At 44.5% G+C, this 15,315-nt stretch overlaps 2 protein-coding genes across 2 annotated transcripts in view; one reads left to right on the top strand and one right to left on the bottom strand.

The window, feature by feature from the left end:
- The window catches only part of LOC8030955 (calcium-activated chloride channel regulator family member 3), a 29,976-nt gene extending 21,011 nt beyond the window's left edge, over positions 1 to 8,965 (top strand). Inside the window, exons 4-9 of the mRNA XM_029970494.3 lie at positions 3,291 to 3,397; positions 4,144 to 4,317; positions 7,210 to 7,331; positions 7,777 to 7,891; positions 8,624 to 8,851; positions 8,960 to 8,965. Of these exons, the coding sequence (XP_029826354.3) occupies positions 3,291 to 3,397; positions 4,144 to 4,317; positions 7,210 to 7,331; positions 7,777 to 7,891; positions 8,624 to 8,851; positions 8,960 to 8,965 (752 nt within the window). The remainder of the gene's footprint in view (positions 1 to 3,290; positions 3,398 to 4,143; positions 4,318 to 7,209; positions 7,332 to 7,776; positions 7,892 to 8,623; positions 8,852 to 8,959) is intronic.
- Positions 8,966 to 10,696: 1,731 nt separating this feature from the next.
- LOC121834558 (zinc finger MYM-type protein 1-like) lies at positions 10,697 to 12,568 on the bottom strand. The gene has a single exon (XM_042288270.1). The coding sequence runs from the start codon at positions 12,566 to 12,568 to the stop codon at positions 10,697 to 10,699; it is 1,872 nt and encodes a 623-aa protein (XP_042144204.1).
- Positions 12,569 to 15,315: the final 2,747 nt, after the last annotated feature.

The raw sequence follows: 15,315 nt of genomic DNA, 5'->3' as shown, positions 1-15,315 counted from the left end.
CAGTCATTCGTTCAAGCCTTCTGGGTGGTGACACTATGAAAAAAAAAAGAAAAAAAAAAAAAAAGGAGGATGAACGGAATTAGCTGGTAGCCGAAGGTTTTTTTCGCCTTCGAGAAGTGAGTTTTTTTTTTTTTTTTTTTAACTTAACTGTGACGGATGCTGGTTCCGTGCAGCGATAAGCTGGTGCAGGATTTTGAGATAAGCTCGTGCAGGATTTCACCAGTTTTAGTGAAAGTAACGAGCAACGAGTAACGAAATTTGTAGGTATAAGGTTTAAAAGCGCAAACAGACAGGGACAATAGAAAATAACACAAACGACAGGGACAAGGCGCTCTGGGAAAGGGCCCATAGTAGAAGAAATATGACCCATTAAAACTTTGGTTTGGGCTAGTTGGTCCATGGTAGATATAAGGTTTAAATGCGCAACCTTATACCTACAATGGACCAACTAGCCCAAACCAAAGTTTTAACAAAATATGACAGCCGATACCGTAAAAACGTAACGGAAATACTTTACTCGTTAGTCATTCAGAATTCTAACGAGTACGTTACTGCGTTAGCGAAAAATGTAACGCGTTACCAGTAACGTCGTTACTAGTAACGCGTTACCTCCAACACTGCGCTAAAATAACCCTAATATCGTTTACATTTTTTGTAAGGTAATTGCGGAAGCATCTTGTGTTCAAGGTACATACTGTGCGACAGTTGCTATTAGCGCGAAAAAGTCAGCACTGCTTTTTCTCCGTTTCTTTCTCAGTTTTAATTAACTGTCGTCAAAAGACGAATAGTGGTGGAAAGTGCTCGGATGGGGTATTAACCTTGGGCGGCGGAGAAAAGCTCACCGGAGAAAAGCTCACCGGAGAAAAGCTTACCGCAAAACCGGCAGACGCGGAGAAAAGCTCACCGGCCTTTCAGCGGATGCGGAGAAAAGCTCACCGATTTTTTCTTTCACTTAGTGGATTCTGCGTAAAACGTGGCGATTTAACACAATTAGAATTCGTCACTTCATTAAAAATAAGTCTCCTTTTCGGTTGTAATATTCTTGAAGTTCATTGGGAATATTTGCTAATTCCTCAGAAATTAGTAATCACCCATTCTGTATATTAATAAAGCCGCAGGTATAAAATCAGGACATCGTACACCTGTAAAAAACGACCATTTATTGACAGCTGACAGTGCGCCGTCGATAGCTCTGTCAGATAAAAACGCTTGCTGTTAGCGAGTTAATATGAATAGCGGTGTGGTGAACGATTTCAGCTCCGAATATTGTGTACTGCCTAATAGATAAGTATGCGTGCATTGATATAATCAGTGTACGCTACGCTGTTTTATTTCTGTTAATTTCATTAAGAAAACTTTAGTTGCGAAAACAGCCTCGTCGTGTCGTGTTTGTTGTTTTCACTCCATCGCCGTCATTTGAGCGGTTTTCATCATGTATAACGTTTACCAACTCGCCCTATTCGCTAACTTACAGAAAACTACTTCTTATATACACGTTTGCAAGCCTGGCTTCAGGGCGCTACCATATTGCTTGACTGGGGTGCGCTAGGGCGAGTCATAATCCGATTACGAAGCCTTGCGAAGGCGTCGTAATCGGATTATAGCCACGCCCGAGAGCGCACCCCACTGAGGAAGATGGCGGCGCCCTGAGACCGGACTTGCAAACGTGTATAGGTGACGAGTAACAGCTGTGCCAGTGTGCAGCTCTGAAGGTCATGGCTGGCTCATCGTAGAAGGGCACTATCACACAAAGGCAACGTGTGGAAACACCAGCACGAACGGCTAGAAAACGTGCATATCCGTGGAAGAAGGAAGCCTCAATACCCTACTGACTGTTTTATACTGTTTTCAAAAGTTAACCAAAGCTTCAAAGAGAATTTCAGGCTTCCCGTTGTTGCGCATGCCCTTTCGAATATTCGGCATTTACAGTTTTGATTTTTAGGTTTTAGGCAGACATTATTAAGTCTTCGAACTTTTTCCTGTTCTTCAAGTTCATAAAGTTGTCAGTTAGGCTTTCGTTGCCCTAGAGAGTGAGCCACAGAAAACACTTGCCCGCATTTATTATTTTGGGAGCAGTATACCCAATAAGCTTAACAAGTATTACAAAAAATGTCTTTTTTTTTACCAAGCTGACGAATTTTAATAATAATGAATTGATATATGTTACGGATGATCCAAAAGCCTCCATATAAAAAGAAGGAAAAAAAAATTGGTGACCTTTTCTCCGGATACGCTCAATGGCCGGTGAGCTTTTCTCCGCATCCGCCGGTTTTGCGGTGAGCTTTTTTCCGGTGAGCTTATCTCCGGTGAGCTTTTTGCTCCGGTGAGCTTTTCTCCGGGATTCCTTAACCTTAACGGTAAATTTTGATGCTCGCCAATACCCTTTCGAGGTAAAATACGAAAATGCGCCCAAATCGCGTTCGCGCTAAAAGTGCCGCGCAGTGTACATGATTGCTCATCTCTGTTCTAGAACAAAAAAAAAAAAAAAAAAAAAAAAAACGTAGAGAAAGCTCGGAACGGGGGGCCCTAATTACTGCATCGACCTTTTTTGTTGTTTTATCATCATATGTTGAACACAAGACTCAAAGTGCTGGAAAAATACCGTAACCGCAGCACAATTATGGACATTTTTATTATTTAAGAAAAGGGAGGGGAGGGGGGCAGCCTGCAGGCAATACAACAAAAAACAAACGAGGAGACAAAAATATAGACTGCGTTTATTATAAGAGCGAAACTACAATTAAAAAAACTGCAATATATAGCATTTTGTGCAAACGTAAACAAGAATAAGAAAGGCACCAAAATAAAACATACAAAATTCATGTTAGCCAAGGCATAATTATGCTACCTGAACGCTTTGTATTGCAGTAAGAACTGAGGCACAAGGCGCAGTGAGAATTTTACGATATTTTTTTATATTCGTGTAGTATTCGCCTAAATAGTTTTAACCTGCATTTAAATTCGCGCACTCTTTTGGTGCGAAGCTTGGTACTATATTTATTCAGATAGTGAAACATCGATATAAGCGTTTATTGATTTTTTAACGACCCTTACAAATATTTTCATAGACCAATGAACGTGTGAGATGCGGGAGAAACATACAGTATACGAAAAAAAAGTTCGCTGGTCGCAGTTGAGGTCTCACATTTTTACGGCTTTCCATGGTCCCGCTTTGCTTTTGGGTTTCAGACGCTTAATTATCAGAGCGTAGAACTTTTCCACTTTTCTGTATTGAAGTTTTGCTGTCTTTTTAATATTGTTTAGCAATGACATCTTAAAATTCGTTGCAGCCTTCCAGCTGGTCCACGAATGGGCTCACTACAGGTACGGTGTCTTCGACGAATACGGCGCGGCTGGGGACTACCGGTACCCGAGCCTCTACTGCGAGTTTGGAATGGTACGCAAAGCCTGATGCGTCTTCCCGTCATGACGCACTACACATTTTACACATAAAGACGATCGCGAGCGGCGAAACCTCCAACTGCGATCGGCATCCAGAAGGGTAGTTGTACTACCCCTCTTACCTTGTCCGCGACTCCTCATGTGTCATGCGAAAGGTAGGAAAGGTAGCGCAACTTCCCCTTCGGACGCCAATCATAGTTCGAGGCTTCGCCGCTGAGTGAGAAGGGCCTGGACGTGCGCAGAACTCTTCAGTTGAGTTGAGCTTACTTACTGCTGCCCAAAACGAAGCAGAGACATATATTGCGGGATAGTAAAACATAAAAACAAAGGAGTGTAACAGCTAGTGTGTACGTGCGGGTGATGCAAATAAAAATAGAATTGACATACACAATAGTGGCGTACCATGTTCCCTACGGGCAGCTCCATACTTTAAGGAATGAAGACGCTATAAGAACCGAAACATTACGTCTATTTATATCAGTCGCATCTACCCTCTCTTACAACGAGTATTTCTTTCTGCATCGTGCAAATAAATTTCTTTCGTGTTGTACTATTTTCTTGTGTGTGTTTTTGAGTTCGTCTGCTCTAGGGGTGCCAGGACCTCGGTCAAGCCACTCATGCCACATTGTGTCCTCGTCCTCCGTTTCAAGATATGGAAGAAAAATGTTGTTATTACGATTGTTGACCAAACATGGATTTTATACGCTATGGCTGAACAGAAACTTATTGCTCTTTGACCAGGTTCGGGCCAACGCCTGCTCGGTCCGCATGCGGTTCACGGCTTCCACTGAGAACGGCGAGCCTTGCCGCGTGTACCGGGGCTGCCAAGTGTCGACCAAGTGCAACGCTAAGTTCTACCAGAACACCAGGGACCCAGTGGAATCTTCCATCATGTTCATGCCCTACATTCCTGGTGTAAGCCTGGCGAATATTTTTTTTTAGGGCGATAGCCTTTACTAAGCTGTTTTAGTGGATTGTTCTGATGACCCCGATAACTATACCCGATACTCCGCCGACATTATCGCGCATCGTTATCGGAGGTATCGTGTAACGATCCGTCAAAGCTCCCCTATTTGGCGATGTTTTGCGGCGGATCCCGGGGGTCTGTGTTTGTGTGTAGATGGCGCCTGCTAAATTTCGCTGGAAAATATACACGGCATATTTGGTAAGGAATGAGGCGACCTCACAATTTAACCTTTATATAGAGCGAAACAGTATCTCCTAAAGCAAGACATCACGTGACGTCAGTATATGATGTTAAATTGTTCGTTGGACTTAAAGGGAAGCTAAAACACTTCTTTAGAAAAAAAAATAAAAAAAAAGACTAGGACAGAGGTTGATTCTAGCGTGGTTTCATACCGTGAATCTGAATGTGACGTTCGTTTTCGCCGAACTTGTAACTAAACGCGAGAAAACACGGAAACCTCCGACCAGTCGTGACGTCATAAGAGGATCTTTCGGCCGCCAAGCGCGTGTGGATCGAGGGCCGCACGTACAATAGGCCTATTGCTAAATTACCCAAGCATCAAGGAGAATGCAGGGATTGGTATTCCACGCGCCGCACGTGCAAGCCTCAGCAGTCGTAACTTTTCTAAAGCAAATGCCGAAAGCAAATTTCATCATGCAAGCGCGTTCTTCAGTGCTTTATTTTGGTTATATATAGGGTTCCGCTTTCTTGGTTTTTATTTTTTAGAAATTCGGCATACTTTTTTCGGTGTATATTTATTTCCAAAAAAGTTTAGCGGTTTCTTGCGGTGAATATGAAAGAAACACCATCGGACACCGGATCAGATAATCGTTGTAGCTGTGATAGTTGTGATCACTCAAAGAATAACGACAGAAATACATACGTGGTCTTCGCTACAACTTTCATAGGACACACCTAAAAAAATTTCCGAATTCGCGGGCATAATTTTTAGCGTGCTTCTTTTTCCTTCCCATTCTGACGACGTGACCGTTTGAGGTAATGACCCTACGCAAACAAGCGGAATGGCAAAAAATATATATATATATTCATTGTATCTATGTTCTAAATTACAGGGAAGATTGAGGGAGGGTGTTAAGAAAGGTATTGATGGGGTTTTCTCGATGTCCTCTCAAGTGCATGAAGCGATAAACGTTATACTAGCCTGGATCCATGCTTTTTTGGGGGGGACCGGGAACTTGACACATGAAGCCCGATCACAGAAAGGGCACAGATGTACCGCGAAGGCCAATCCAAGACCTCTTTTGTTGCATGTTGAACCTTGAAAGAGGGTAGTCACGAAGACGTGAAACAATGTCGAACCTTGCAAAGCCCTCTCTCTCTCTCCCTCCCTCATTTACCTCGACGCGGCCCTAAAAAAAAACCGACTTTTTTCGGTTAAAACCGAATTTTAGAAAACGGGTTAGACATACTTTTAAAGGTTTAAACCCAAACCGCCGAACCTACGAATTGACCTTTTTCGGTTAAAACCAAATTTCCGAAACTGGATTCGGCGTATTTTATCGGTGTTTATCGGTTTAAACCGAAAACTCCAAACCCTAGTTATACACTCGGAATCTTTTATACGGGGAAGGCGTGCGCGTCTGTTGCGTGGAACACGAATCCCTGCATTCTCCTTGACAGTTGGGAAATTTACCGAAAGGTCTATTGCAAGCTTGCCAGGTATATTCCCCCTCCCTGACACCAGACGTGGCGTATTTTTCTGTCCTTTTTAAAAATAGCAAGAGTGCGCGTGCATAGCTTTTATGAAAAGAACAGTGAGTGCGCAGGTGAGCTGGTGGATGTTGATCATGATGTAAAATACCCGAGACTGTGGTAAAAGCTGGGAAACTTGGTCGAAGTTATGCAGGTTTGGTCGAAGTTATACAATTTTTCCAGCTCTTACCACAGTCTCGGGTATTCTACACCATGACAGCTTTTATATGCGCTGAAGATACGTGAGAGCGGGCATTGCGGAAACTAATTTTGTGACCTCACGCTCCGGGAAGGAGGGCCCTGAGCGGTTCTTTAAAAATTATTTTCTGCAGCCCCCATGCATCAAACTGAAAAAAAAAAGAAATCGATATTTTAGATTTTGAACGTTAAATGAAGACGATATGTGTGTTTCCTTAAATGTAAAAACCGCTTCAGCCTCTTTTCAAAGAGACATAAGAGCGCTAAATTTGAACAGAGATGTGTACCCGTGTATCGCGGTCTGAGCAACGCCTCGGCTATGGGCAAAGTTCATTCTGCAGAACACAGGAAGTAACCGCCACATGTTGTGCTTCGAAATCGCACCGATTTTGAAGCCCGTAGCGATCTGGTGTTCCCTTGAAATGAAGGGCTCAATGCCTTTCCTTGGTATTATGAAGCAGACATGCCATTATTAAAAATTCTTCTTCTTATTCAGATACAACCAGAAGAAAAGCGAATGGAGCAGGCAACCTGAGTTATCAAACGTTGGAGTGGCTGTATGATTTGGAATTGTTTCTGTCAATATCCTAGGTCAAGTTCATATCAACATTAGAGGTTTCTCGCTTACTCACAGTGACATGTTACTCATAGTTCCTCCAGTAAAAATACATTACCTAAATTAAACATGTTATCATGCTATAATCGTCTTTGAAGCGCCGTAGGCCGAAGGAGATAAGTAAGCGAGCAAATTAGCCTTTTACTTTCTTTTGAATTCATTTCGCGCTTTAGCGCTTCTCGTTTGTTATGGGCCAATACCCATAACTTCTTTCTGTATAACTCAATGTCCATAACTTCTTTCTGTATAACTCCATCAAAGCTCCGAGTGATCTCTCCAGATACATCGCGTTTCGAATTTTTTTTGTTTCTAGGTGTCCCAATTTTGCGACGACTCTAAACGGAAACACAATATCTTTGCCCCAAGCAAACAAAACCACATCTGCCAACGGAGGTCAACTTGGGATGTCATCAGTAACAACCCGGACTTTCAGAAGTAAGGCCCCAAAAACATTTTATCTTATCACAACGGTTCTCTGCAACCTTCTAGCAGTTGCAGACTGGAGTCATGACGCCGGAAAGAGCCTTTCTTGCTCTAGTTCACTCGAAAACAAATCATGCGATTGTGTCACGTTCTAAATGGCGCATGTTATCTTATGTTTCAGGTTGAAAAAATCTGGACAAACATTTGTTCACAAATATCCCTTCTTTCTCACGCTTTACCAGAGCGAGGATTGAACAGGAGGCGAAACTCGCGTCCTTTCAAGTTTTCGCTCCGCTAGAGAAAATATAGTGGAGAGCTTTCTGGGAGGAGCTAGCCCTGCTTCTCTTAACTTGCAACAGATATTAGATTTATGGCTTGTTGTGTGTCAGTACAACATAGCGGTGACGCACTTTCACATACATTTTATCCTGGGCGCTATGTTTGTTGCAACTTGTAGCCTAGGTGACCCGGTAGCCGAAACTCAGGTCCAGGTGAAGTTTCAAGAGGTGCAGCAAAGAAACGACAGCCTGGGCAAAGTGGTCATGGCTCTGGATATTTCGTGGAGCATGAATGTAAGTGTGCCTTGAATTCATACGCATGTTACACAGTGCATTTGTACGTCAGTGACAGGGTACGTTTTCAGGGGAAGCTACGCCCACCTCTTTTCACCTTAGCACAAAGAAATTTGCTTTTTTTCCAGTGTTTCCTCTACTAAAATGAAAAGGGATAGGAAGAGTTTCCCCTGAACTCGTCAGACTGTAGTGTCGTCGAGCGCGCTGAAGGTGTATTCTCGCCCCTCAGCAAGGTGAGCAATTTTGAATGAGTCCAGTCACGCTACATATATAACGAAGAAAAACGAGGAAAAATTAATATAGTTTTTGTTGCAACCGCAATTTAAACTACGTATCTTTGCTGGTGTTTACGTAGTGCGTATACTAGAGTCACTGAGAGGTTAATAAACGCAGGGCGTAACTCGTCGAAAATAAAATTATTGTTCTGCAGCCAATCAGTATGCGACGTCATGCGATGAGAACTTTGAAGAACCAGTGAGGAAGCAAGACTCGGGATCACAATAGGCCACACTCTGCTTTTCTTCAGTTGGCAGTTACTATGGAATGCACACATGCAGAAAAGTCTGTCCACGTTCGTGTCCAAGAACAACCCGGTTAGCAGGCACGTAGCAAAGAGGAAAGGCCCATGCCCCCCCCCCCCCCCCCCCCCCGAAACAAAATCCTGGCTACGTGCCTGCCGGTTAGCATTAATTTTTCATTTTTACCTTTCACTTGGTTGATGTCCCCGCTTAGGATTACAATCGACTGGTTCGTCTCAAGAGTGCGGCAACACACTTCGTCCGGGACGTCCTTCCGAACGACTTCCTACTCGGCATCGTGGTTTTCAGCTCTACGGCAACGGTGACTCAGAGACTGACAGCCGTGAATGACACCAGCCGTACTGACATGGCCAAAGCCATCGATGGTTTGGCTGCTGATAGAGCCACTTGCATCGGCTGCGCCCTGAAGCAAAGCGTCCAGGTAAGCTTGTGCATTTGCACTATACCCTGTGTGGAAAATATAAAAAAGTCACAAGACAAAAAAAATAAGAGAAATTAGTAAATGCTATGTTTATTTTATTTAAATCAGGTGTAACAGATGCGATCAAAAAGTTCACAGACTGATGTTTTAGCGTAAATAGAGAGGGGAGCATGGTGATGGGCGCGCAAGTGTTTAAGTCATGGTCCTTCGTTTTTTGTTATATCAAAGGACGTTATTCTGTGAACATTTGAATCTGCGCTACACGAGTTTCTGTTATGACGTGCACGATCACAACGGCCATTTCACCATGGACTGCAAAACCAAAACGAGAGCCAGAATCAATCCCTCATCAAACTCGGCAAATATAAAACGAAGACATTTGAAATAATTCAGGAGGCTTATGTAAAAACAGCAACAATTAATTGTGTGATGTGTTTTGAGCGGAACTCGCGGTTCAAGAATGGCAGAACATCGCTCGAAGACGAAGACCGAAGGGGCGACCTCCTCCCTTTGCCTTCCATTGATGTTCTGTCATTCTTTCAAGCGCCAGCGCCACTCCAAACACCTCTCACGTTCCACTGGATTTTAACATAAGCCTGCTGAATCATTTCAAAGGTCCCTCTTTTAGATTTGCCGAGTTTGACGTGGTATTGATATTCACTCTCCTTTTGGTTTGGAGTTTATAGTGGAATGGCCATTATGCTCGTGCACGTGGTCACAAAAACTCGTGTAGCGCAACTCCAAATGTTTAGTTAACGTTGGCATAATGAGTCACGAGGGTCCCTGCGTTTTGTTATGCACGCGAGAGAACGTCAAAACGTTAACTTGTATTTTTAGGTCACAGTAAACTATACAGCAAGCACGACCCCATGACGGCAAGCCCGGAAAGCGGTGAACCGTCCCCGGCACAGCATAAGCTTGACTTCATTTTCCGAATCCTTGGCATGGCGGCAGGTGGCGCTACCAGTTAGTTGCGAGTAGAGTTCCTGTATATGCTACCTACGGTAGCAGAGTTGCGCATTCAGCCTCGGCGCGTGGCCGTAGAGCGGGCTTTCCCGCACGAGATGGATGCTTTGCTCCTCACGTGACTAAATTTGGCGAATAGCGGCGCCGCACGCGCCGCCGCGCATGGAAAACAGGAGAGGAGGAAAAGGAGGCGGAAAGCAGGGGAATATACGCCGGGGCAAGAGAAACGTCGGCGGAGCGACCGTAAAGGTGGCTTTCTTGCACGCCAACGGATGCTTTGCTCCTGACGTGATGGATCTCCGCGAATAGCGGCGTGGCGGCGCGGGGAAAACAAATGCGCAACTCTGGCTCCCGTAGGGAGCCTATACAGGAACTCTAGTTGCGAGAACTCAACACTTTTGACTGCTGCGCGCGCACCATCCTACTGTCCTTTTTTCTTTTCGATACAAAAGCAGTTTTGGAATTTTGTTATCGTTCGTCGTAGTTGATATCAATCAGGTTACTTTCATTTAAACCCCTGTAGCCATGGGCGTCCACAGAACTTTTTCCAGGGGGGGGGGCACCCGTGCACATAAAGGGCCGGGGAAAGGGGGGGGGGGGGGGTTAAGGGAAAAGAAATTGCCAAAGATGCGCGATTTCCGGTGTAAACTTCAAGGATAAAAAAAAAATATTAGAAACGGCAAGGTAAACTGCCAAGCTTAAGAAAGAGACTGGATTTTGTTTTGAACAAAGCGTAAAGTTTAATTATTCAAATTGCAGAAAAATTATTAAAAATATGTTGACAACAAGAGTGCCAAGTGTCTGTGAACGTGAGTTTGCGGCTCACGCGAACTGATGACCAGCACATAGCACAAAATGTTCACCAACATGCGACTGTAGTTAGTCTTCCTTGAATAACAGCTGCAGACGCCTTGGATTTTTCTGGGCAAATTGTGTGATTACACGGGTGATAAAGTCGTCCTTGTGTTTCATTACACGCTCCCGGTGTGCGCTCATCATACAAAGGCCGTCCAACCTATCGTTCCTCATAGTTGAACGTAGCCACGTCTTCACTCTCCTTAGTGTACTGAACGAGCGTTCGACAGTGCAGGTGGTAACTGGTAAGGCAAGAGCCACCTCGATGGCGTTTGCGACAGCGGGGAAGAACGTCTTTGCCTGAAGCAGAAGTTCGGGATAAGATATTTCTGAGCAGTCCCCAGTTCTGTTGAGCCACATCTCATACCAGGAGATGCCCTCTTCCTTGAAGTTTTCGATGCCGTAAAAGCCTTGGAGTTCATCGGCGAGAACAGCAAACTCAACGCGACTCAAGTGCTTCATTCTTGCTGGATGCAGCTGGAGAAGTCTGTAGCTCTTCTTGTTGCTTTCAGAAAAGCGGCGAGCCAAAGAAGCATTGAGAGAGTCCACGTACGGCACATATATTGCCACGCGGTAATACTCTTCCGGCAACTGTATCCCGTAGTTGTCTCGGTGGGCCTGCCGTGAGGCTTGTCTGGGTACAGATATCAACACGCCTAGATGATTGGCCGCTTCACTTGCTGTCTTCATGATATCCGAGAACTGCTCTTCAGCGTTGGTCCGGTGGCCGCGAAAAATATTCTGCAGCTCAGTGATGTGGTTGTGTACAGAATGGAAATTCATGAATAGACTCTGCAAAATGTTCGTAACGGGTTCCAGCCGTGCGCTGTACTTCGCGACAAAGTGCAAACAGACGATGAAAGATGAGCTCGTTGTTGCGCAGTGGAGGATATGAGCGCGTTCCCTCGTTGCAGCATTCGAGCTTGATTCCATTGATGCCAGGTCCTCGAGCGCTTCGACTATGGCCACGTAATGCTCAGAGAAGATCCGAATTGACTTGTATTTTGCAGACCACCTTGTTTCACACAGCATCGGAATGTTGGGCACCAATTTCCTTCGGAGCACGCTCTCACGGAAGAAGTTTATGGTTTGTTTGATGACCCCTATCGTGTTTCGAATTTCAGAGACCTCGTTCAGATCGTTGATCACGAGATTGAGTTTGTGGCTTGCGCAGTGGAAGAATAGTGCCTTAGGAAGCTCTTTCTGTATTATTTTGTTTACTCCAGCTTCTTTTCCAGCCATTGTAGAGCATCCATCGTATCCCTGTCCAACGAGGTTCGACAGAATCAGCCCGGCATCCTTCAAAAACTTCAAGATTGTAGCGGCGATGCAAGCGGAGTTCAGTTGTTCCAGCTCTAAAAATCTCATAAACTGCTCCCGAACGAATGCCTCGGTTCCCGCCTTGTCAATAAAGCGAATCCCTATAGACAGCTGTTCTGTTCCTCCAATGTCCGCCGTTTCGTCCGCAAGGACGGAGAAAGCCAACGCTGTGTTAGCTTCGGACACAATTTGCTCTCTCAGGATGTCGCCACAGATTGTGATGATCTCGTTCTGGATCCGGACAGAAGTGTACTTTGCGTTGCCAGCACAAGAAGCGAAGTGTTCCTGAAGTCGAACATCTCCAGCTTCCACCCGAAAATCAAGGAGATCGTTGAAGACTCCACTGTCAGACTGCTTCCCGCGAATAGGCAAGTCATGCGTTGCGCAAAAGATGATGGTGGAAACTATAGGAAATAGTTTCTCGCGGTTCTTTTCAACTTGGTGATGCAGTGCTCTGTTCAGCTGCTGTGCAACGGGTAGCTGCATGCTCATCATTACATTCATAAAGTCTTGTGAGGCTGCCATTGCTTCCTGGTGCCATTGGGACTTTACGTGATCCCTGCACGCCTCATGCATCTTTTTGTAGTTCATGAAAGCACGCACGATAAAGCTACCTTGAGTGCCGCGGTGAACATTCGGGGGAAAAGTGACGCAGTAACGGCAAAGGGCGCCTTTCGCTGTCGCTGAGTACGCAAGCCAAGGGGAGTAATCTGCCAGCCATTGGTAGCGGAAACTTCTTTTGACAGATGTTACATCTTTCTTAAAGTCGTACTTAACATCTGGCGTCCGTGGGTCTTTAAGAAGGCGTAACTTCAAAGAGTCCGGGATGCTCGGGTGTTTAGCTTTTTCTAGAAACTCTCCCAAGTCATAATTATTAAAGACCCGAGTTGCTTCCTTGCTGGTGTCACCTTGGTTTAAACCCAAACAAGGGGAAGGGGAATCATCGTAGCTTACTACGTCGTGGGAGCTCACCGTTGGTGCAGTCCCTCTCGTAGACTCGACGATGTCAGCTGCTGTCTGGTGATGAAAGCTTGCTTCACTTTGGTCAGATGTGGCAACGTTGAAACATGTCACACCAGGATCTTCAGCAGGACGACTTGATAACACTTCGTCACACATCCGCTGACGCTTGAAGAAGTGTCGAATGTCCATCGTTTCGGATCGCGCTAGGCAAAGGTGACTAGAGAGTGCTTCGTGGGAGATGGCGAACAGGCGAAATGGACGGATTGATTGTAACGGACACAGTGAACAGTCATAGCGGGCAGTAGCTTACGTCTTTGGAATCGTTGTTTGTTCAATTCTTCACTCCACGCCAGCAAATCCCAGCACGGCGTACAGAACACCGAAGCCCGCGCAGTACCGGCAGATCGCAGTCGTGTCGATGACTATGCGGCTACCCTGGTGTTTTTGTTGCTTTCATTCGTCTGAAGTGTCTGACACTCGTTCTTATACACATAAAACAAGGCAAGGTATATTATGTCACGTATTAAAGACTTTCAGCAATAAAAACAGCGTATATAATTAATTAACCTTACTATTAAGATAGATAACAATTCATCAAATTTGGTTTCGGCTTGATTTAACTGGAATCTAAAAATGATGGCGTAGCAACTTAGTTTCGTTGAAACGGTTCGTATTAAAAGGTACTACTCCCTCAACCTTGAATGCAGTACAAGTGTTTCCAGGGGCGGATTTATGGTTCAGGTTTTGAGGGTTTGGGATGGGGGGGGGGGGGGGGGGGGGGGGGGATACAAAGAGATGTGAAGCCACGTGCGAATGGTACTTTGTTCCCCCGAAATGTAGTGGGCTATTTGATACAAAAACTCTACTGTACGATATAAGAATGCAAAATCCATGAAATTCAAAAGAAAAAAATAGCATCGAACTTTCAGCTTAGAATTGTCCTCTATCATAAATATCTTCAATAGCCACCCAGTGTTTCTTTCACCACCGGGACCTGACGGGCTAGATCAGTCATAATATGTGACATGTAAAGTCGGCTCTCAATCCTAAAGGGCGTTTTGTACGGATAGGGCGGACTTCTTGTCATATGGAGAACTCCAGTGTGTTTGCAAAAGTTGAGTAGCTTTTTACCAATGCAAGCTCAAACTAAAAAAAAAAAAAAAAAAATGCTCCAAAGTTGTAGGGGGGGGGGGGGGCAACCGCCCCCCCCCTTGCCCCCCCTTCCGGACGCCCATGCCTGTAGCTGTAAAATATTGATTCGTTAGCAGAATATGTATTTTTTTTTTTAACGTGGCGGATTGATTGATCAATTCGTCCGATCACTGATAACAATGCGGAAAAAAGAATTTCCGTGCATGTAAAGTAGAGCTCAATTAACAACTTTTTTTTAAATGTAATTCCCGCCATACTATAACAAAAACAGAAATAATACTTAAAAAAACAAGCGAGCTGGTGATGATTCATGGTAATAAAACCCGAGACTCAGGAACACAGAAGGGGACGAACACAACACGACGTCTCAATGCGTTGAGACGTCGTGTTGTGTTCGTCCCCTTCTGTGTTCCTGAGTCTCGGGTTTTATTACCATGAACAAAAACAGCTTCGTTTTTTAGGTAGCAGAAGAGCTTTAATTTTCGTCTCGCGTTCTGACTTGATTGCAAAGGGACTTTACTTTTCTAGTTTTTTTTTTTTTTTTGCGTTCTGATTTTGTTGTACTCGGAGGTTACGTAGCTGACGAAAGAAGTGGAAGGCAGAAAGCAAGCTCAACGCTCTGATCTGTTCAGAAGAACGCCTCCTTTTTCTCTTGTTCAGCCTTCTATAAGTATTCTTTGTGTGACTATTATTTCATTTAAATACGAAAGAAATATGCGCGTAGAAAGTATCCAATTATAGTCAAACAATGAAACACATATTTTCGGGATTATTTTTTTGTGGGAATGGTTTCATGTACATTATTTTAATAAAACGTGTCTCATTTAAATCGAGATTTATATCATATTGATTTTTATTCTACACCCTCCCCGTGCCACGTCAAAAGGGCGGCGCACACATCCATCCTAGCGCTGAGAGAGCACTAAGTCAAAACGTCATCATCGATACTTTTAGTGCTGACTCATCACTGAGTCTGCGCTGGAGTTTTTTTTTTTTTTAAATCCGGGCCTTATGCAGTGGTGCGCGATGCAGCTGCTGATGTAGCGGTGTCAGTGTGTGTCGATAGTGCTGACTTGAACAGGCCTGGAAGTCCGGTTTACACATGAGGAACAGCGGTAAGCCAGCACTAAGAACAGCGCTGATACAGCCCTGACTTGAACGTAACTTACTGATGATCCAGCGCTGTATGACTAATATTGTGCATCAGC

Source organism: Ixodes scapularis, unplaced genomic scaffold (assembly GCF_016920785.2).
Source record: "Ixodes scapularis isolate PalLabHiFi unplaced genomic scaffold, ASM1692078v2 ptg001477l_1__unscaffolded, whole genome shotgun sequence".
In the NCBI taxonomy this organism is placed as follows: Eukaryota; Metazoa; Arthropoda; class Arachnida; order Ixodida; family Ixodidae; genus Ixodes; species Ixodes scapularis.
This window is presented reverse-complemented; position numbering and strand designations above follow the sequence as displayed.